At 39.2% G+C, this 21414-nt stretch overlaps 1 protein-coding gene across 2 annotated transcripts in view; it reads left to right on the forward strand.

Annotated features, from left to right (window-relative positions):
- The window catches only part of KAT14 (lysine acetyltransferase 14), a 32678-nt gene extending 25256 nt beyond the window's left edge, over positions 1-7422 (forward strand). The window contains exons 9-10 of one of the 2 annotated variants that reach the window (XM_072634532.1): positions 1598-1788; positions 4814-7422. In XM_072634532.1, the coding sequence (XP_072490633.1) occupies positions 1598-1788; positions 4814-4987 (365 nt within the window). In that variant the 3' untranslated portion in view covers positions 4988-7422. Of the gene's footprint in view, positions 1-1409; positions 1490-1597; positions 1789-4813 lie in introns of those variants that run through there. The other variant, XM_072634533.1, reaches the window with a different exon arrangement.
- The last annotated feature ends 13992 nt before the right edge of the window (positions 7423-21414 follow it).

The following is a 21414-nucleotide window of genomic DNA, read 5'->3' on the forward strand; positions in this document are numbered from 1 at the left end:
ATAAATTCCAGTTGCTCCCTATTACTTTCAAGATAAAATTTAAAATTGTCTGTTTGGCTTTTAAAGACCTTCATAACTTTGATGTTTCTTGACTTCCCAATTTTGCAGTGTGCTCCCTCCAGTGACACTGTCCCCTTTGATGTTCCTTGCATACTACACATCATCTCTCCATCCTGCATTTTCATTGGCTGCCCCCCTCCCATGCCTGCAGTTCTGTTTCTTGTCTTCCCCTGACTTTCCTTCAAGATTCAACCCAAATCCTACCTTGTACTAGAGGTTTTCCTATTCTTTCCCCCTCCCTAAGTCCCATCCCTCTGAGTTTGCTTCCTATTTGCCCAGTGTTTGTCTTATACATATATGTATGCATATGTACAGAGATGTGTGTATTTGTACACACAGAACTATGTGTTTCATATATAATTGCTTCCATGTTATCTCCCTCATTAGAATATGAGCTTCCTTAGGGCAGAGCCTATGCTTTTTCCTTTCTTTACATCCCCAGGACTAGGAATAATGCCTCAAATGCACTAACAACATAATAAATATTGATGACTGACTGGATTTTTAAAAGTTTGCAATTTCTCTTAGAGACAGTAGGAAACCACAGAAGATTTCTCAGCAAGTAGAAGAATGACTTGGACATTTGGGGAGATTATTGTCCCGGTAATGTAAAGTATAGATTGGCAAAGGGGGAAATACACAGAAAGGGGGCCTGTAATAATAGTCTTCCAGGGCTAGAGCAGTGGCATTGTGAATGAAGAAAAGGAAATGAAAGAGATAGGTATTGTAAAAAGGGCATAATTTTTGAGCACAGCTGATCAGATGTGGAAGATGAGTAAAGACTCCAAGATTTCAGAGTTGGGTAATTTGAAGGGGATGGTAGTACCTTTAGTAGACAAGTTTGGGGAGGAAAGAATTGGGGGGATGGGTGGACCCAGTAAATTCTCAAGTTTTCTGCATTTGAATTTGAGGGACCAGCAGGATATCTAAGTAGAAATGAATAGCTGGCATCTAGAAATAATAGGAGGAAACCACAGGCAACATTAGGGCAGTATATATAGAGAGAGAGAGAGATTTGGGAGTCATCTTTACAGAGGTGACAACTGAAATGTGAACTAATTAATAAGGAGGAGAGAAATTGGTCTACCACTCTCACTCCTGTAAAATATGACATGATTCAGAACTCCCTTAAGTTAAGCATATGGTTGGCTGAAACTCAGACTTTGGTTCTAGTTCCAGCTCTGTGACTTTGTAACCTTGGGCAAATGATTTCACCTCTCTGGGCCTCAGTTTTCTCTTCCCTAAAATGAGGAGATCAGATTAGAATATTCCTAAAGTCCCTTCTAACTCTAACACTTTTTTTTTGTTCAGTTTGGCTTTAGAGTACTTTATTCTTTCTGTTTTCACAGAATTCATTAAAGTCTCTAGAGGTAATTTTTATGTTTTGAATATTACATCATTTTCTTACATGAACATGTGTTTTTAGCATGTAAGTATGGGTTTTTCATTAATTTCCAAGTTATTGTATTATGAATACTTGATATAAGATTTACTCTTATTTGCCATATCTTAAGTTCCATTTGTTTTTTGTCTTTAGGTATTGACTTGTCAGAATGCCTTCAGTATCCAGATTTCAGTGTTGTTGTTCTATATAAGAAAGTCATTATTGCCTTTGGCTTCATGGTTCCTGATGTGAAGTATAATGAAGCTTATATATCATTCCTATTTGTTCATCCTGAATGGAGGAGAGCAGGAATTGCAACTTTTATGATTTATCATCTTATTCAGGTAATTTATCCCTGTTCATAATAAAATGGAATGAAAAGGTATTAAGCAATTATATTAATGTGCCCAAATACTGTACCTAGTGTGCTAGAGTTAAGTAAAAATAGAAAAACAAGCCAGTACCTGCTCCAAGGAGCTTATATCCTAATTAAAGGAGAGCACACATGTAGGCAGGTACAGCTGCTGTTTGTTCTTTGTTCCCTAAGAAGACCATGACATCAAGGAAATGATGACAAGACTTGCAGTTGACTACGAGTTGAGGGAGGGAAGGCCGTGCAAGGTCACCAGCCTCACTTTCTTCTCTGGAGCCTTTTGGGTCCAGTGGCCAGATATTCATCAGGATGGCTGGAGATGACCCAGGATACAGTAGGAGACCATGGCTATTTTAGGCTAAGACCTCTTCAGGTTTTCACTTTGAGTGAGGTAGTGCCCATTCAGTGAATGGGCCTCTTTAAGAAGTTAATCAAAGGATGACCCTTTTAATTTTAAAAAAAAAAAAAATCAAACAGTCTTAAGAGAGTTGTTTGGGGACTTTGAGAGGTTAAAGTGACTTGCTGAGGATTACCTAGTTAGCATGTATGTGACATGGGGGCACTTGAATCCAGGTCTTCCTGGCCCCAGTACATTATTAATAGAGTGGGCTGTATTTTAGCCATAAAACATAGTTTGCATTCCCCATGCAGAAAAATTCATACTATTTATATACTCCCATTGAATTGGATGGGTTGTTGTTTTCTGTGTAAGAGATTTTTTTTCTGGAATTTTCCCATAAATTCTCCATTTTTAATGTCTCTAGGGATTTCAAGTTAAATAGACTTTTTCAGGAGACTAGAACTGATGAAATGCTGTTTTTCCAGTTCAGGAACTAGATCCAGAGTTTCCAGATGTTAGCAGTTCCTGAAAGCCTTCCTGTCTGAACAGTGATCTTCTTAGTATTTCTCTAACATTTATTATCTATATAACTTACATCTGACCCTTATCCCTGGAATGTTCTTCTCTTGCATCTCTATCTCTTAGTGTCCCCGTTTCCTTCAAGACAGAGCTTAGTTCCCACTTTGTACAGGAGGCCTTTCAAAGTCTTCCCAGGTGTTTTCCCCTTTGCATATTACCTTTTATCTCTTATGTAAATATATTGTATGTGTCTAGTTATTACATGTTTTCTCCCAATCAGAAGGTATATTCCTTCAGACAGGGATTGTTTTCTGCCTTTATTTGTAGGCAGCCCCAGCACTAGTGCCTAGCACTTAGTGAGGATTTTATAAATGACTTGACTAACCTCATAATTTAGAGCAGTATGGGATCTACAAAGTTCCCTCTGGTTTATAATTAGCCTTTTGACAGTTGGGCAAGCCCCCTTAACCTCTTTCTGCTTCAGGCAACCAAGTATTCACCACAACACCTCGTTGTTTTGTTTTTGTTATTATCTTTTACATATTTGTCCTCTTCCCCATGGTCCCTTTGGAGGACAGGGACTATGTATTATAATTCTTTATTATATGAGGTGCCCAGTATTTTATGATGGTCAGAAGCTTAGATTTTTTTTTCCATTTATAATTTAATACACAGATGTTCTTCTCTAGCTTAGCTTCACAAGTAGCTATGGGACTGATTCGGGTTATGGGATGTTCCATGATGTTTTGTTTGTTGAAATAAAATGTAGTTCGTTAAGCAGAAAAACCTGGAGGTTGATCAGGTTAGTGTCAGCTAACCTAAGAGAGAAGTTGTTAAGTGTAGACTTTGGGCACCATCAGTCAGATCTCTAGGAGTATGTTCAGTCTGCTGGTTATACTTTTTGAGAGCACACTACACATGAAAGAGGGAATCTTTTTTTTTTTAATTTTTATGACTTTGGCCTTATTTTTAAACTTTAATTGATCAAAGAGCTTACTTTTTCATGTAGATGTAATAATTATAAGGAAGGAGAAAAGCATTTTAAGTGTTTACCATGTGCCAGGCCTCATGCTGTAAGCACTTTTACAAATGTCTCATTTGATCCTCACAATAACTGTCTGAAGTAGGTACTATTATCTCTTAGTTCATAGTCAAGGAAACTGAGGCAGACTGGTGAAGTCACTTGTCAGGTCACCCAGCTAGTCAAGTTCTGAGGCTAGATTTGAACGCTTCCTGACTCAAGACCCAGTACTCTGTGCACTCTGGCACTACCAGCTGCCTCTAATTATTCAATGTTTTTGAAATTAACCCATTTCTACCAAGTGGAGACAAACAGTGTAAATTTTCCAGGACTTTAGCAATTCCTTATCTGCTCTTTGTGTGATTTTTAACACAGATTTTTAAAGAACACAGCAGGCTTGAGTAGTCATACTAGCTGGCCCTTCTTCAGAAGGTTGGATGGAACATGGTGAATCCCTTATCTTTGTCTTCAGAATGACCCCTGAGAGTCACTTGCTAAGGGGCAGCCTCATTTTGTTCTTGGGGAAAGTGAGGCATGGACAGAGGCTGATTTGAACCCAGACTTGGCTCTTTTCTGTTTCTCCATGGAGGCTGTTTGTCAGCCGCTTACTGGTGTGTCTGGGTATGTGTTCTGTCCATGGAGTCCCTTGCTCGTGGGTGGCTCTGGGTAACTAATTTTATCAGGTAATTTTATTGTTATTATTTTTATTATTATTTTGGCAAGAGAGCACTCAGTTATAAAAACAGATCTCATTTTTTTTTTCCTTCAAGCTATTCACAAGTATTTGATATTGGTGTGTTCTGAAAATAATTAAATGTAATTGAATTGTAAATTAGATTGTAAAGTTGACTATATTACTCCTGATCTCTCCTTACAGGGAAAATAAATCAACTCAGCCCAAACCCTGCAGGGTGCCTGAGTCCTGTGAATGTTTGCATAAGCAGCAGCATTCCATTCTGCTTCCAGCTGTTGCTATGTGTTGTAATGTCTCAGTTTCAGGGCTCTGATTTCTCACGTTTTGCAGCTACTTAAGTACCTACACTTGAAAGAGTTTCTTAACCTACTCATTTTCCCTAGAGGCTTTTTCATGTTATTTTTTCCCCCATCTTTTGGCAGACCTGCATGGGCAAGGACGTAACCCTTCACGTCTCAGCAAGCAACTCTGCTATGCTTCTGTACCAAAAATTTGGATTCAAGACTGAAGAATATGTCTTGGACTTTTATGACAAATATTATCCCTTAGAGAGTAAAGAGTGTAAACATGCGTTTTTTCTGAGGCTGCGTCGATGAGTTAGATGGAATACATAGACATCTCAGTGGAAAAATATTTATGAAGTATGACATTATGGACTACTACAAGGCTTGCTGCTTTGATCTTTTTGTGACTAAGTTGTAAAAATCGGTGTGGTTATTGAAGTTCCTGGTCAGTCTGTAGCGCCAGCTGTGGCGCTTGGTGTGCTACCTGACTGGGACACTGAGATGAATGGAGTGCAGAGAGCCAGTCTAAATGAATTTCCTGAGCTGCTTTTTGGAGAGGCCTTTAGACAACACCTTGGGACACATGGGCACACAAAACTGGACAATGCAGAGTACTGCCTGTTTTACATGGTACGCAGTTTTTTTGTATTAGTGTTGCGTGGGACATTCTCCATGGGACAGACTTTATAAAAACTTTTGGACAGTTTAATTGTCAAGAAAATATTCTTCATGTTGAGCTGAAATTCTCATAATATCTCTTTGTAAAGTTTGTCTGTAATGCTAGTGTGTCCTCTGGGCTCAAGCAGAATGAGTCTGATTCTTCTTCCTTCTTCCCCTTTAAATAAATGAAAACAGCAACTATCTCTCATTACACACAGGCACTGAGCACATCTTCTCCAGGCTAAATGTCCCCAGTTCATCCAGTCCTCATGTCATAGCTTCTAGGCCTCTCCTCAGCTTGGTCTCAGAATGAAAAGGAAAATTTTTAGACTAATAATCATTGTCGAGCTAGAATTTAGTGGTTTTTAAAATCCAAATTAGGTAAAATATATAGGAGTTGTATTCTAAAAATTGTCCTGTGTTTCTAATAATGTCTAAGGAAATAAATTTTGATGTTTGAATAAAGGGAATATGTGGAATCCTGATAACTTTCCCCAACTTTGGATTGTCTTCATCTCTCACTACTTCAGCTACTCAGGTGGCAATTTATAGAGCACAGATCTTGGAGTCAGGGACACTTTATTGAGTTCAAATCCAGTCTCCGATCTTTTCACTGAGTATGCAATTTCCTTAACCTCTGTGAGCCTTTCCCTATACCTATAAAATGGAAGGAAAGAAGAAAAGAAGCTAAAATAGGAAGTCGGGGAAGGGGAGCAGGTTTTGGTTTTTAAGTCCAGAGAAAGCATCAGGAATTAGGCTGGAAGGGAAATGAAGGCAAGCTAAGCCTGGACCCCTTCACGAAGTGGAGACTGTCCAAGGAACTTACCAACAAGAAGAGAGAGAAGGATATACCAGGCCGCAGGGGTGGGGTATTAAACTTCCCAGGCCAAGAGGCCCAGGAACTAAGTAGAGTTCCAGGAGGAACCAGCAGTAAGGGGGAACATGATTTTGAAGTCCAGAGTAAGTCAGGAGCACAGCCAGTAGGGCCATGAAAATGATGGTAGCATCTCTCTCAGTTGTGAGGGTCAAGTGAGGTAACATGGTGCTTTGCAAATCTTAAATTGCTCTCTAAAGTATTAAGAGATCATTATTACTACCGTAAATGTGAGGGTATGCAAAAGTAAGTTGGTTCAGTGTGTTTTGTAGGAATTATAAGTACAGAGTTGGATTTCTTTCAAGTTAGGCTCATATATATTCCCATTTTACAGACAAGGACACTTGAAACCCAGAGCTTAAATGATTTGCCCAAGATCACAGATAGGAAAGCTGGTGTTTGAATCAATCCAGTGATCTGACTCTTAATGTTGTAATATCCTTCCCACTATACTACACCCTGCTACTCTCAAGATGCTAATTTGTCTACTCTCTTTTATAAAAGTCATGAAGATTTCAGTAAAAAATATACACAGGAGGACCCACAGCTAAAGCTTCACTCAGTCCAGTCACTCTGCTGAACCCTAGCTGGATTAAACACAAGAAGGAGGAAACACCAAAGTGGGTAAACATTCTGCCCTAGAGGAGAGAAGCAATTCAGTTCCTCCCTGGCCCATAGAGTGATGCAGTGATAGTCTGCCTAGGCTGTGGTGGGACTTTGAGCTCTGGCCACCGTTTAAATTTGTTTTAAGAAATTATAGTAGTTATAAGGAGAAAGGTTCCGATTTCCTTTAAAGGAAGAAATGACATTTTTACTTTCTCTGTTTAGCTCCTTCAACTTTTAGAACTCTTTGATTAACAAATTGGATTACAATCTTTGATCATGTTTTCCAAATGTGAATACCTATCTTTAACTGTGATATATAATGTGTCATGCCTACACTTGCTACAAAGAACAGATGAAATTTTCCTCTAATCTTGTGCAGAGGAGTTACCTGAAGATTGTAATCATTGCCTTAATTGTCTCCATTTTTATAGAGGTTGTTTGGTGTGAGCAGTTATATGTGTATATGTTGTGTATGGGTGCATGTGTTTACCTGTTATGTAAAAAAGTTTTTTTTTTTTAAGCTCTCAGCAGGGAGAGGCAATTAAAACTTTATAGCACGGTGCTTTGCACTTAGGCATTCAATAAATTCTGAATTATAGCCTCTAAATCTTTGCTGTTTATGAAAATTTGGGATTTACTGAACTCTAGGGGAAAAAAGCACATCAGTCTTTTAAAAATAAAATAAAGCTCCTTCCCTACCCCACCCTTCCATCACAGAGCCTCCATATAGTTTTTCCAGCTTTTATCATTTCTTTGCACCTTTTTTTTAATCTGAAAAGAATCAGATTATAGTTTTAATTTTTTGGAGAACCAATATGTATAATGCATAATAATGTAGTTATATGTTAGTTTTTTATTAGTTTAATAAATATTTGTTGATTGATACAGATGCTGAATACAGCTTTTGCTAATAGTTTGGAGATGACAGATTAAATTGCTTGTTATGGTGTAACAATCAGATTTGCTCATATTTACATAGTTCTTTTTCTTAAAAGAGCCCTTAAGCCTATGAAACAGCTGGATATTTCAGAAGAATCTCTATGAAGAAAATTGCTATTTGATTATATTGTAAGCAAGATTCATTTTCTCTGTAAGCCAGTTATTACCTTAAATTGTAATGCTCCATATGTTGGTGCCAAGGTTAGGAGTAAGTGTAAACCATGGCCCAAAAGCCAGTGTGTGAAGGGGAAGCGGATTTGGGCCTATCCTGAATGGGGAGCATTCCCATGAAATCTTGGCAGAATTGCATGCATGGCCATACAGTTTTCTCCCTCATATCCCTGTATCCATGTCTGGGGAGTAGGCTTTGAATGTTCTAGGTTCATGATAGAAATTCTGCTCATGCACTGATGTTGCTAGAGGTACATGCAGGGAAATGTAAATGACTAAAGAGCGGTGTCCACCTTCACATCACGAGAAAGTACCTACAAGTTACATTTCTGGGAATTCACTTTAAAACAAACTTTGTCCCTTCCCCCAAGGACCCTTAATGAGTCAGATAAGGCCTGTGGGAAGCACCCCAGGTTTTTGTATCCTGATGAATACTAGGGCTTATTCAAAGGATGGTGCCAAATTGAGAGCTGCTTTCACAGTGATAGTGTTTTTCTGTCAAATGGTAGAGTTTTATTTTCTTCAACCACAGATAACTTGTGTGAAAAATGCCCACAGGACTGAAGGCTCTCTCTAGAGGGAAGCTGGATTGAGAGAGCATATCCCCTACTGCCATGTCATCTGAGGAGTGTTTTCGCAACAAAGAGTTTCCATGGGTCTGGATGTGTGTGTACTGGGCTTGTGCTAACCAGTTGTCACTTCCCTAAAAGCCCATCTTCAGGCAGGGGTCCCAACTAAAGTTGTCATGTGCCAGAGATCTGCAAGGGTTCAGATTGCGGCAGAAAAATGCCCTTGAAGCGTAACGCTGTTGGATAAAGCACCCATTGGGGTCATCTAGCTCAGCTGTTCCATTCCCTATGAAAAGTAATAAAAATAGTCTCCAAACACAAAAAAACAAGGTTTCAGAAAAAAGGACGAAGGTCTATTCTACTCTATAAAGTAGAGTTCTCTAAGGAAGTTCTAGTGAACTTAGAAAAAAAAATAGGGAAGAAACAAAAGCTGAAGAGCCAAGGAAGCAGATCAGCTCAAGTGCCGCCTCCTTTGTGACTTTTTAACATTTCCCTATTTGTTAGTGCCTTCCCCCCATGACTTTTTATTTATTTTGCATATATCTACGTGTGTGTGTCTCTGTGGATAAGACTCAAGTTCTTTGAGGGGGGAGACTTGTTTATTTTGTTACTTTTGTAAGCTAGCAGCATAATCCAAGACACACAGTAGGGGCTTAATTGCTATACAAAGTGGCACAACCTGGCCTCCCATCTTGACCAGAGCTTCAGGTCCTACGTATTACCATGACCTTGAGCGAATCGCTTGGATCCTCTCAGTGCCACCAGCAAATTATGGCTATAAATTGCAAACAGTTTTTGATCTGCCCTGTGCTGCTAAAGTCATAGGCCTAAAAAAAGAAAAGAAAATCTCTTAAAATTTGAAATGAAAAATCAAAAGCCACCTCTCATACGCTCCTAATCCCTGGAACTGTATGCTTTTGTTGTACTACATACACACTGTACACACATGCACAGTACCTGGCATGACCCTAAAGACAAATAGTCCTTAATCATTTGGCCATTAAACCATCATGGCTCAAGACCAAGGCACGTGAAGTACTCTAGAAATGACACATTTGTCCTCAAAAGAATTTTTGGGTTGATTTTGCTTTGAAGATCTGGAGGCCTGAAAGTGGCATCTTATCACCTGCCAAGTGACTCAGGGGTAGAGGAAAGAACAGGTTGCATCTTTTCTGTCTTCCAGGTTAATGCTCAGGTTAGTCGTTGGTTTTGACTAGTTGGATTACATTCAAGACAAAGAAGCTTTAATAGGACTTCCCAGTAACTAAACCTCCTTGTCTGGGGTCCAAGACAGACCCAACTTAGTACTGACTTATTGTATGCTATAAATGATAGTAGTCTGAAGAAACTGCAGTGAATTTAGAAAATGGGAGTAGGACTAGCAAGGGAGAGGAAAAAGCTGAAGAGCCGAGAAAGAAAAGCAGTTTAAAACACATTCATCCTTCACATTTTGCCAAATTGCCTCTAATATTTAAATTAAAGATAAGTCTAATAAAAATGTATGTCCAGTGAAAGATTTGGAACTCTGGAAAACAAAGCTTCCTTTGAAGAGGTTATCCTATGAAGGTTTTTGGAAAAGTGAAAACGTTTACTCAGGTTAGGAAATTTTGGCCTGAACTATGACCTATCATGTCTACTTACCTGTACAGTGCTTGCAGGCTCAGTAAAGATGTGACAGCAAATGTGGGTCAAAATGATTAGAATTTCGTGAAGATACACACAGCAAATCACAGAAGATTCTGCATGAAATCATGACCATTTCATACCACTTGCTTTTTAAATGATATAAGTTCCTTATGAACTGTGCATTTTTAAAAAATGTTATGATGATTGTTTGGGAGTATCATTTTTGAAATTTTTATTTTATTTTAAATGTATGAAATTGAAGCATTTCCATAACAGAGTAGAATCTTTAGAAAGGCACTATTACTAAACTTCCAAACCCCCTCTCCCCCAATTAAAAACCATGAGAAAAAAAGCATTTCTCACACTGGCCACATTAAAAAATTTGTCTCTATACGTTGTGTCCATCAACTGTCAGGAGGGGGTTAATTGGACACTGCATTGATCAGAATTCTTAAGTGAAAGTTGTTTTTCCTTCCTAATGTTTCTGCCCTTGCATAAGTTGTTGTTTTACTCTTCTCTGTGTCAGTTCATACTGCCTAAGGTTCTATAAAATCTTCTCTTTTATAACTTCTTATGTAATAATCCATTACATCCATATTCCACAATTTGTTTGGACATTACTCAATTGTTTTGAGACCATTTTAGATGCCCCTTTAGATTCTAGTTCTTTGTTTTTCTTTCACCCCTCTTTAGTCCACCCTTCAGGATCAAGAAGTTTGTTTTGCTTGGGACTATTTTCTCCTTAACATTATCCTCCTTAATCCTCACCCCACCCCTACTCCTCCCTCTCTATATAAAACCTGATTTTTTTTGTTGTTTTGCTATATTTCTACAGCAAGCTATGTTTGTGTATCCACTCATCCTTTTTCCATTTCATCCGATGCTCATGCTCACTCCCCCCATCCCTTCCTCCATGTTTGTATACACTTTTACGTACCCCAATACCCTGATGACTCTGGAGGAGAGAGTGAGGCTGATGACTTTACACATCTCTGCCTCACTTAAATCCAGTTGACTTGCAAGTGAAGACATCATCCCCCAATGCCACTGGTACTCTTTGAGAATGAAGTGTGAATAATAACAACAGTTATCCTCAGAAGAGGGTGCCCTGGAAGGAAAGATAGAGATATTTTATACATCTGTATCTACATGTGTCTATGGATATGTGTGTATATATGTTGAATGGCCATGTGTGCCCAGAACCAGTAGGGATATGTTGATTGTTTTATCAAAAGTGTGAGGGGTGTGTGACACAATGAGATACTCTAGCTTCCCCTAACTCTGGTAGTACCATGAGGGGCCAGCTTTCCCATAATCCTCTCCTATGTCAGATTTCTCCTCAGAAGGAGAGCAATAGGCAAGGGGTAAGGTGGCTGTTTCATAATGTTCAACCATGAGGCCCCAGGACAGGTAGAGAGTCCCAAACACAAACATGTTGAATCTCAGTAGCTTCATCTTGGTCTAGCAGTCCCATCAATGTCCAGCCTTGCCCTGCTTCATTCCTTTCACAAGTTTCTCTTCACCATGAAGGGCCAGGAAGAGAAGACAGGAATATTTTATAAAACACATGGCCAAATGTCACCATAACTAGTAGGGATTTTCAACCAGAACAAGTTCTAGCTTCTAACTCCAGTTACCATCAGGGGCCAGCCTTGCTCTAAATGATATAATGGAAGGATTATATTGGACTCTGAACTAATAGAACCCGATTGATGGCAAGGCAAAATTTCAGTATATAAGCACTAAGTTAAAATATGGCCCCTCCTGTAAGTTGGGTGCATTGGGTGCTTCATAGTCACATATTAAGAATGTTTGAGGAGCTATATACAGGCTTTTAATTTTTCAATGAACAAAACTTTATTTTTTCTATCTCTTCTCCCCTCTGCTCAAAAAAAAAAAAATACAATACCCTTATTACAAATATGCACATATAAGCAAAAAATGTTCCCATGTTGTCCATGTTCAAAAGTGTGTGTCTCATCCTGCAGTTAAGTGGTACAGGGCCTAAAAAACCTAAATTCAAATCCAGACTCATACATTTAGTACTTGTGTGACCCTGGGTAAGTCATATAATCTGCTTCAATTTCCTCAGCTGTTAAAATGGAGATAATAGTACTTACTTCGTAGGATTTTTGTGAAGATTCAATGAAATATTTGTAAAGTCTTGGTCATTTATTAGTCATTTAATAAATAGTTGTCAATCAATTGAGAGACAAGGCTGTCCATTTTTATTACATGTCATCATTATGCTACTTAATCAAATATCTGTACATATTATATTTATTGTATGTTTAAGATTTATTTGTTATAAAACAAATTCTCAATTTTATTTTAATAAAAATTTTAATAAAATAGGAGCCAAAAATCAGTTGTGTTTCCCTGTCAACTGGCCCCCCTCTGCAGCCTGTAGGGTATTTGCCTACACCATGACTGAATGGCTAGGATATGTACCAACTGGTTGGTATAACCTGCCTGGGTCCTACAAACGAGGCAAGCTAGTAAGGAATGAAGTCTTAACCTTCTCTTCTAATGTATGAAGAGATTTTCCTAGTATTTCTAGAACATTTAGTTGAGTGCAGAGTTCTATGTAAAGAGATTTCAATATCTAATTGATTCTTGACATGTAACTTGGTAATGAAGGAGATTTCATACAATATATTTATTAAATTCCTCCTCTTTATTAAACACCTACTATGTGCCAGGCTCTGTGCTAAGCTCTGGGAATACAAATATCAAAGAGGACAGTTCCTGTCCCTAAGGAGCTCATCATCTTTTTTTAAAAAATATATTTTATATATTTCATTAAATATTTCTCAATTACATGCAAAAACATTTTTAACATTCATTTATTAAAATAATGAGTTTCAAATTACCTCCCTTCCCTCCCTTTGAAAGGGCAAGCAACGTATCGATTATATACATGAAGTCATGCAAAACATTTCCATATTAGCCATGTTGCAAAAGAAAACACAAACACACAAACCCAAGAAAAATAAAGCAAAAAAGTATGTTTCACTCTGCATCCAGCGTTCATCAGTTCTCTAGAAGTGGATAGCATTTTTCATCATGGATCTTTTGGATTTGTCATGGATCATTGTACTCAAGCATTTCATAGTTGACCATCATTACAATATTGCTGTCCTTGGGCAGTGTTCAAGAGGCTCGTAATCTAATGGGAAAAGACAATAGCCAAAAGGAAACTGAAAGGAGTAATGAGGCATGACGATAATGGGAGAGTCTTTTTTTTGCATAGAGTAGCCGGTGGCGAAGGAAGAGATTGGTGGGATTGTGACTTTGGGGGAAGTTTGGATCCTTTCTTCAGTCTTCCCATCAGAGGAGCAGAAACTACTCCAGAGTACCAAAGCTGCAACAACCTCCATGATGATGAGTTTCCTGGTGATGAGTTTATGGGGGTGGGGGAGCAGGGCAGGAAAGGGTGTATATGCCGCTAGAGAAATGATGATCATAGAGGCGAAACCAAGCAGAGTAGCTTGTGGCAGATAATTGCTCTCATTATATTTCGATCAGATAATGCTTAGGGAAGCTTTCCTGGAAAAGTGGAAAAGCTATGGGGTCTATGTCCAACTGTGGTTTCCCAACTTGCAAAATGGTGATTTTGCTGCATACCCTAGGGCTGTTATAAGGATATCACTGTATTAAATGTGAGTTGTTATAATTTGTAAGGGTTTCTCTATGAATATCCAAATAGGATTGGAATTCCTGGATCAGCAGACACATTTAGTATACCACTATAGTGGAAATTGCAAACTTTTCTCTCTGATGAAGGCATCACAGCAGGTCAGGAGCCCAGCCTGGGGTCCACTGGCTTCACCCTGTCCCCACGGAGAACTTTAATGAAACAACCCACAGTTGATTTGCATTACCTGGAACTGCTTTTGTGGAGGAAAATGGAAAACAGACAAATGGAGAGCCCTTAACAAGACTCAATAGGAGGTTTGCTGCCTGCCCAGGTAAATGAGGCATCTTCATCATGAGCTGATCCAGAGAAAAATCCACCTGTTTGGGGTGATATTAAAAAAGTAGTGTTTCTAATGCTATCTGAAAATACATAACCAAAATGCAGAAACCGAACGTAAAACAAGCGAAGACAACCCATGGGTCAGGGACAGAATTCTAGAACTCATGTTTCCTTCCTGATTGTACTTCTGACTGTCTCTTTGAATTTTGTCCTGGAATTCTTGAATAGCCTGAAATGCCCAGGCCTCAGTGCCATAGGTCTTCTTGTCCTAGAACATACCTTTTGGGCAAGGGGAGTTCCTTTTGACCTTCATAGCCTTCATTTTGGATACAATCACCAGCTAACCACTTTTCGTTTCTCTCCCAGTTTCTGATGACCTCCACATTTATTGTATGTGGAGGTGTGTACCTAGGTGGGTACTTTGTCTCCTGCAGGCCCCTATTTTTGAGCTACCTTTTAGCATGCTGTCTTCCCCTACTAGTAGGTAAGCTACTAGAGAGCAGGACCAGTCTTATTTTGCTTGTATGTGTATCCCCAGCACTTAGTACCATGCCAGGGACATAGCACTTAATAAATGCTTGTTCCCTGCTCACCTGTCAGAAGAAATTCTAAGGTAATCACCCAACAGTCCAGTTGCTCAAGAGCTAGACCCTAGAGGTATATTCTAAACTGGGCCTGACTTAAGCCAGTCACCTGGTGGTTTAAGTCTGATATTGAAATGAGGTAGTCATACATCCACTCAGCAGTTAACAAAAGTTCTACTTAGCCATAGCAAGGGAAGGCTTTTAAAGGACTTGATCAAGGAAAACTTAAGTTGATTTCAGCTGAGTGAAACTCCCGTCTCTTTGAAATGTCTATCATGGTCCACCAGCCAAACATCAATGGGCACATGGAATGATTATCACCACCTTCTAGAAGGGAGTCAGAAGGGAAATAGCAAAACAGTAATGACCAGGAGAGAGCTGCCCAGTGAAAAAATGCTGAGTCCAAGGAACAGGGTATTTTGGTTACATGATGAGTGTATGGAGCAGTAATGTGAAAGTTTCTAAAGATAAACTAAACTATGACTTTTGGGCCAAGGAGTTTGTGATTTATTTTAGAGGCAATGGGGAGAGCCTAAAGGTTCTTGAGTGGGAGGAAGGCAAGGTCAAGCTTGCCAGTTCTGTTCTCAGGTTCCACTTGGCTAGGGACAACGACCTCAATGAAAAGGTACCTCAAAATACACCAGGCTCTTCAGGTTAAGAGGGAGACAAGCTTCCTCAGCATAATTGTATTGGTGACTCAAGTAAACTACACTATGTACCTTGTGAACAATGGTCCCTAGCCGGAGTCGTCAGGGCATCAGAAATTACAGTACATCCAGACCCTGTTTGAATGGCCCAGGGCTGTGCAGAACCGGATTCGCTTACAATAGCTGGTTGGTTTTGGTGACTAGAGCAGTTGCTGTCTCTAGCCTCGGGTAGTTTCGCCACGGTAACAGTTGAATCTTGCCTCTTTCTTTTTCTCCTCCCTGCTAATGGGTGTGTCAAGGGATGTTGAGAGATGTGAAATCCTAGCCCCAGAAAACCAGAGAACCCACTTGGTGAGTTCTCAGCAGAGTGTGACATGTTTTTAAATTTTTTTTTTAAAGAGAGAATTAGCAGCCAAAAATGCCTGTCAGTAGAATCAATCATTTTTAAAAAAGAACTCTGTTTCTTAAATATAGCAAAAACTACAAAAACAGAGTATGTTATAATAATGTTGAAACTATTCTCTCCAATCATGTTAATGATCCCCTAATGGACAGATCCAAAGGCCTTTTCTCAATCTTCATCCTTCTTGACATGTCTCCAAACTCTGATATCATAATTACCTCCTCCTCCTGAATATTCTCTCTCCTTTGGGTTTTCCTCATTGCTTTCTCTTGGTTCTCTTTCTGTCTGTCTCATCACTCCTCATTCTCTTTTGATGGATCTTCCATGTCATGTCTGAACTGTGTTTGTCTCCCCAGGGTCCCCCCAGAGTCCTGGGCTCACATTTCTTTTTTTCTCTAAACTCTCTCATGTTCAATGATCATCTCTACGCAGATGATTCACAGGAGGAAAACATACTAATTTTGATATTAAGACTTTTGCTCTGGGCCATATTTGATTGTCCAAAGGGCTTTGTGGAAGGCAGGTTAGATTTTTTCTTTTTCTTCCTCTTTCCCCCCATCCCCATTAGTAGTGAAGTCTAGTAGCAGAGCAGGAGATAATGCTTTCAGCAATTTGATTCTTCATTTAAAGAGAGGGAATACACTCCAGATAGATACCATGATGAAAGACAATCCCTGAGGACTTTGAAGAATAGGACCTCTAAGAGCAAAGAAGAGAACAGGCCATAGACTCAAGAGATTTGACCGTGAAAATCTAGAATGGAACTAGGGAAAGGACTAGCCCCTGGCAATTCAGCTAAGCAACTCCCCAGTAGAGTTTCTTCATGAGAACTCTCTCTATGAAGAGAAATAGAACTTCCATGCCCTACGGTGCCAGGAATTGTGTGTTGCCCTGGCCACACATAAATAATATGTGTATATATATGTATATATATATATACATATATATAATATATACATATATACACAAATACACACATATATACATATATGTATGTATATACATACACACACATCACTACCATTGTCTTTTCTCCCCTTTTATTTACTTATTTTTAATTTATTTTATTTTCAATTCATGAAACAAAACAAGCATTTCCATAACAGTACAATGAAAAGGATGATTGTGCATATAAATGCAAATTTACCACATACAACTTGAAATTCCCTCCAAAGATACAACAAAATTACCATGTAAATTTTTTTCTTCCCTCCCCCAGAAATGGCTACCATTAGACACAAAGAGGCATATATACATATATATGTAAAATTATTTTATATATACTTCTATTGATCAGTTCTTTCTCTGGATGCAGATAGCATCTTTCTTCAAATGTCCTTTACTTTTTAATGTCTGTATTTATAATAGTCAAAATGACAGTCACTCAAAGTTGTTCTTAAAACAATATTGCTGTTACTGTATACAACATTCTCTTGGTCCTGCTCACTTCTCTCTTCATCATTTTGTGCAAGTCTTTCCATGCCTTTCTAAGATCACTGAGCTCATCATTTCTTATAGCACAGTATTATTCCATCACAACATACAACTTGTTCAGTCATTTCCCAAAGGACAGGTGCAAGAAGAGATATTATGGTGTCTTGTTTTGCTTCCACAAAAGTTTATTGGGAAATAATCAGGATTTGTGGGAAAGTTCCTTTATTTTATCTTACCAAGACAATGACCATCAGGGGCCAGGAGGATTCCAAAGGGTAAACTGGAAAAACTGGTTCAAAACTGAGGGGTCATATCCTAGTCCCAAGTACTCTCATAACCACCCCTACATAATCTACATAAATCTATATAATCCACATACAGAGAGGATATAGGAAAAAGAATGTGAAGAATTTGAGGAATTTGATTCACCCTAACTCTAGCAGGAGGGACAGAACTGGGTAACCTCACTCCTGCCTCCATACAGGTGTGAGCGTTCCTAGTTCCTAGTTCCCACTTGCTCTCAAGAAACATAATACCCGCTCTGTCTCTGAGTTCTTTCAGTGAGGTGTTTATTGTACTAAGGGGTATATCACTTGGATCTTCCTAAGGCACGCTACCAGGAAAGCAACAGGTAGTGGCAACTCATCCCAGCTAACTTCCTGACCCTGCCTGGGAAGTCTTGTGATCCCCACAGCTGAGTTTCTCACAACAGGGATCTCTGCAATTTCCAGCTCTTTGCCACCACAAAGAAAGCTGCTATAAACATCCCATTCACATTCAAAGTTATAATTACTATTTGTAAATTTCCCTCCATCTTATTTTTACCCACTATTTTCTTTCTCAGGTTCTCTTTTTACCCTATCCCTGTTACCTTATCTTCTCCCCCACCCGCCTATCCTCCACTTCACTCACCCCTCCAAGAGTCCCCCACACCCCACTCTCAATCCACAAACCCCTCCAAAAGTTCCCCCACCCCTCACTGTCCCAAATCCCAATCCATACATTCCTCAACCTGTCCCCCAGTTTTATCACCTCTCTGCAAGTTCAGAAGACTTTTACACACCTTCTACGTTGTTTCCTCTTCAACCCAGAGGAGAGCTCAGTAATGTTCCAACATTACCAGCTTCCACCATGGCTTGCTTTCTCTGTATTAGTTCTTCCTTTCACTCCCCATTTTTATATTATAATTTTCAGAGCTGGTCCACAGCCTGCAGTTTCTTGATTCAGAGGAGTTGGCCTGGTGGTATCTATACTTCACTCAGACCAAACCTCAGCCCCAGGAGTTCCTGTCTTTTCAGAAGTCCTCTCAAGTTCTCCTAGGAGGACAACTGCTTTATCCCTTTATTTTTGCTGCTCTACATTCATTTTGTGGCAATTTTTTGTTTGTGGAAGAAATCTGGAAAGTCTGGAAATTTCTGAGCTACTCTGCCATCTTCCCAGAATGCACCTTCTTGTACTTTTTAAGATTGAAGCCACTCACCCTATATATGCCATATCTATTTATGGGAGAGCCCACCTCAAGTTGGTGAGGGGATTATTTTTAGTTACTATTTTTTCCTGTTGTATTAGTAGATCCCTTTGCTAAGAACTATTAAGTAAGTCTACTCACTAATTATTTTCGGAAAGTATATCAGTAAGGGCTCATGAGCTATAGTGTTAGGAGTACAGATCTAGAGTTACCCTTAGGATCCAAGAAATCAATTACCTTATGGAGATCTAATCCACAAATTGTGACTGCCTGTTGAGTAAGTAAGTAGCAGAGGAAGTGTTACATTTATTTAGTTATTTGTTTTTATTTATATTGAGTTGATTAAGTGTTTTATTTATTTTTCTTTGAGGCAGAAGAACTGAGATGTGGTCTTCTGTAGTATGGGAAAGAATATTAATAGATCAGAAAACCTTAAGCACCTAAGTGCTTAGTGCCTGTGTGCCAGGCACTATGCTAGGTGCTGGAGATAAAAAGACAAATGAAGATAGTTGCCCTCAAAAAGCTTATATTATATAGGGAAGATGATCCATAGGCTCACTTCTTGAACCCCAACCCTTGTCCTTAAAAGCCAATGAAGGCCAGCACAGCCAATTTCTGACCAAAGAACATCCACATGATCCATTCCAGGTTTCAGCAATCTCTTTAACCTTAAGGACTGCCACTAGGGTGAAGCAATGCCCAGGAATGCCATGGAAAATCCTAAGGTACAGCACAGTGAGGAGCAGAGGGAAGAAAAGAAAAGGACAAGAAACAAGAACAAGGAAGCTGTGAACAATGCTGGCACTGAGCTGAGTGCTACCAACAATTTTTTATATATATATATATATGATATGTGTGTGTGTGTGTGTGTGTGTGTGTGTGTGTGTGTGTGTGTGTGTATATAAAAGACCCTGAAATAGCACATTAACAGCACTGTTAGATTTAGAACTTGAAGGAACCTCAGAGGTCATCTAATCTAACCTCTTCATTTCAGAGCTGGGAAAACAATGAAGTAACTTGTTCAAGGTAGCACCAGCTGATAAAGTTGAGATTTGAACCAGCCTCCAACTCCTGTGGTCTCTTCACAGCACCCTGAGAAGAAAAACTACAGGAGCGATGGCCATGGGACTTGGCCTCCCATTAAGCCAGTGGGAGCAGCCAGCTCGATCTAGACAGCTTCAGGTGTCCCCCACTCCCACCGCAGGGGTGCTAGACGGATCCAGGAGGGTGGTAGTAGCCTCGGGTACAACTGGGGGACATTGAATAAAAATAAGGGGGCAATGGAAGTATGAGGAAAGAAGAAAAGATCAGAACATTTTGAAAAGCTACTCATTCATGTTTCATCTGTTGTGTAACAGAGTTGAAGTCATAGTGATTACATTTTTTTTCCCAAATAAGCACAGAAAATGCAAGCTATAACCTATGTCAGTGGTCAAGTCTGTTGACAGGTCTTAACAAGTAAGTGTCAGCAGATGAGCTTGTCATGCATTGTCAGGAAGTCCAGCATGCATTGGAAGGAATGTGTGCGAGTAATGACTTGTTTACAATATGATACTAAATGCTTACATGATACAATATTGCATCTTCAAAATTTCAATGCAGGAAAACCCCCACAATTTATGATAAATTATTAAATTTAAGATATCATTTAAAATGTATATATTATTTTGAAATGATATAATTTTCTTAAAAAACTATTAAAGGGTTAAAGATTTCCAGAGGGGCACTGAGTAAATTTTTTTTTGAAAAGGGGATGGTAAGTCAAATAAGTTTAGGAACCTCTGTTCTAAGGCATTCAAAGCTCTGTCTCCTATTTACAATCCTCTTGTGGAGCCAGCCTTAAGGCTGGAGGTGGGATGGCCTGGTGTCTGTGCAAAGTTCTCCCCAAACTGCATTATTGTCACTTTTCATAGAGACAGAAGACTGAGGTCCCCAGATCCCCTCTCATAAATTATTCCACTGATAAAGGGAGGAACACAGGTGGAGAGAGGAAAGTGGCAAACTTCTCTAGGAAACTAGAGTTCGCAACTTGTCTCAGACACCAGATATGTCTTGTGTTGGCCTCTCCATTTGCCTTCATGTTTCCATGAAATTTCTCCTTCCCTCTTATGCACAATAATGGTTTTTTGGCAAAGCAGGGAGAGGTTCAGAGGGACTCTGGTCCTGGAAGAAATTTCATCCTCCTCCTTTCCTCCTCCCCTTCCCCATATTGTGTATTCTTTTTCTAAACAAAATTTCATTGCTTTTTTTTGTTTCTTACCTCACCTGCATTTCCCAATGTATCCTGACCTTTTCCCCATCTCAGAGAGCTGTCCTTTAAAACAAAGGGAGAAGGCAGGGGAGGGAAACTTCATAAAAATTAACCAACACATTAAGAAAAATTTGACATTATACAGTGTTTTACCCTCAGTCCCTGTCCTACCATCCACCCCCCAACTTCTGCAGAGCAGATGAAGAGCTGCCTTTTTATATCTCTTCTTTGAGACCGAGCTTGGTCATCATAATTTTACACAATTTATCTCTCATTCCCTGTATTTGTATAGCACCTGCCTCCTTCAGGACTCAGAGAATTTCCCTAGGACAATGAGCCTAGAGTCTCATTTTCTGAAATACCTTCTGTCTTTGATGTCACAAGGCTCATGCCTTTAGTAACTGACTTCTGAGAGCTTGCTCCAAATGAATGAATGAAAATGCATTCTTCTGTGCCAAGCATTCTGCTAAAAACTAGAGATAAAAATAGAAAAACAAGACAGCTTCTGTCCTCAAGGAACTTACATTC

This window comes from Notamacropus eugenii, chromosome 1 (genome assembly GCF_028372415.1).
Source record: "Notamacropus eugenii isolate mMacEug1 chromosome 1, mMacEug1.pri_v2, whole genome shotgun sequence".
Taxonomy (NCBI): Eukaryota; Metazoa; Chordata; class Mammalia; order Diprotodontia; family Macropodidae; genus Notamacropus; species Notamacropus eugenii.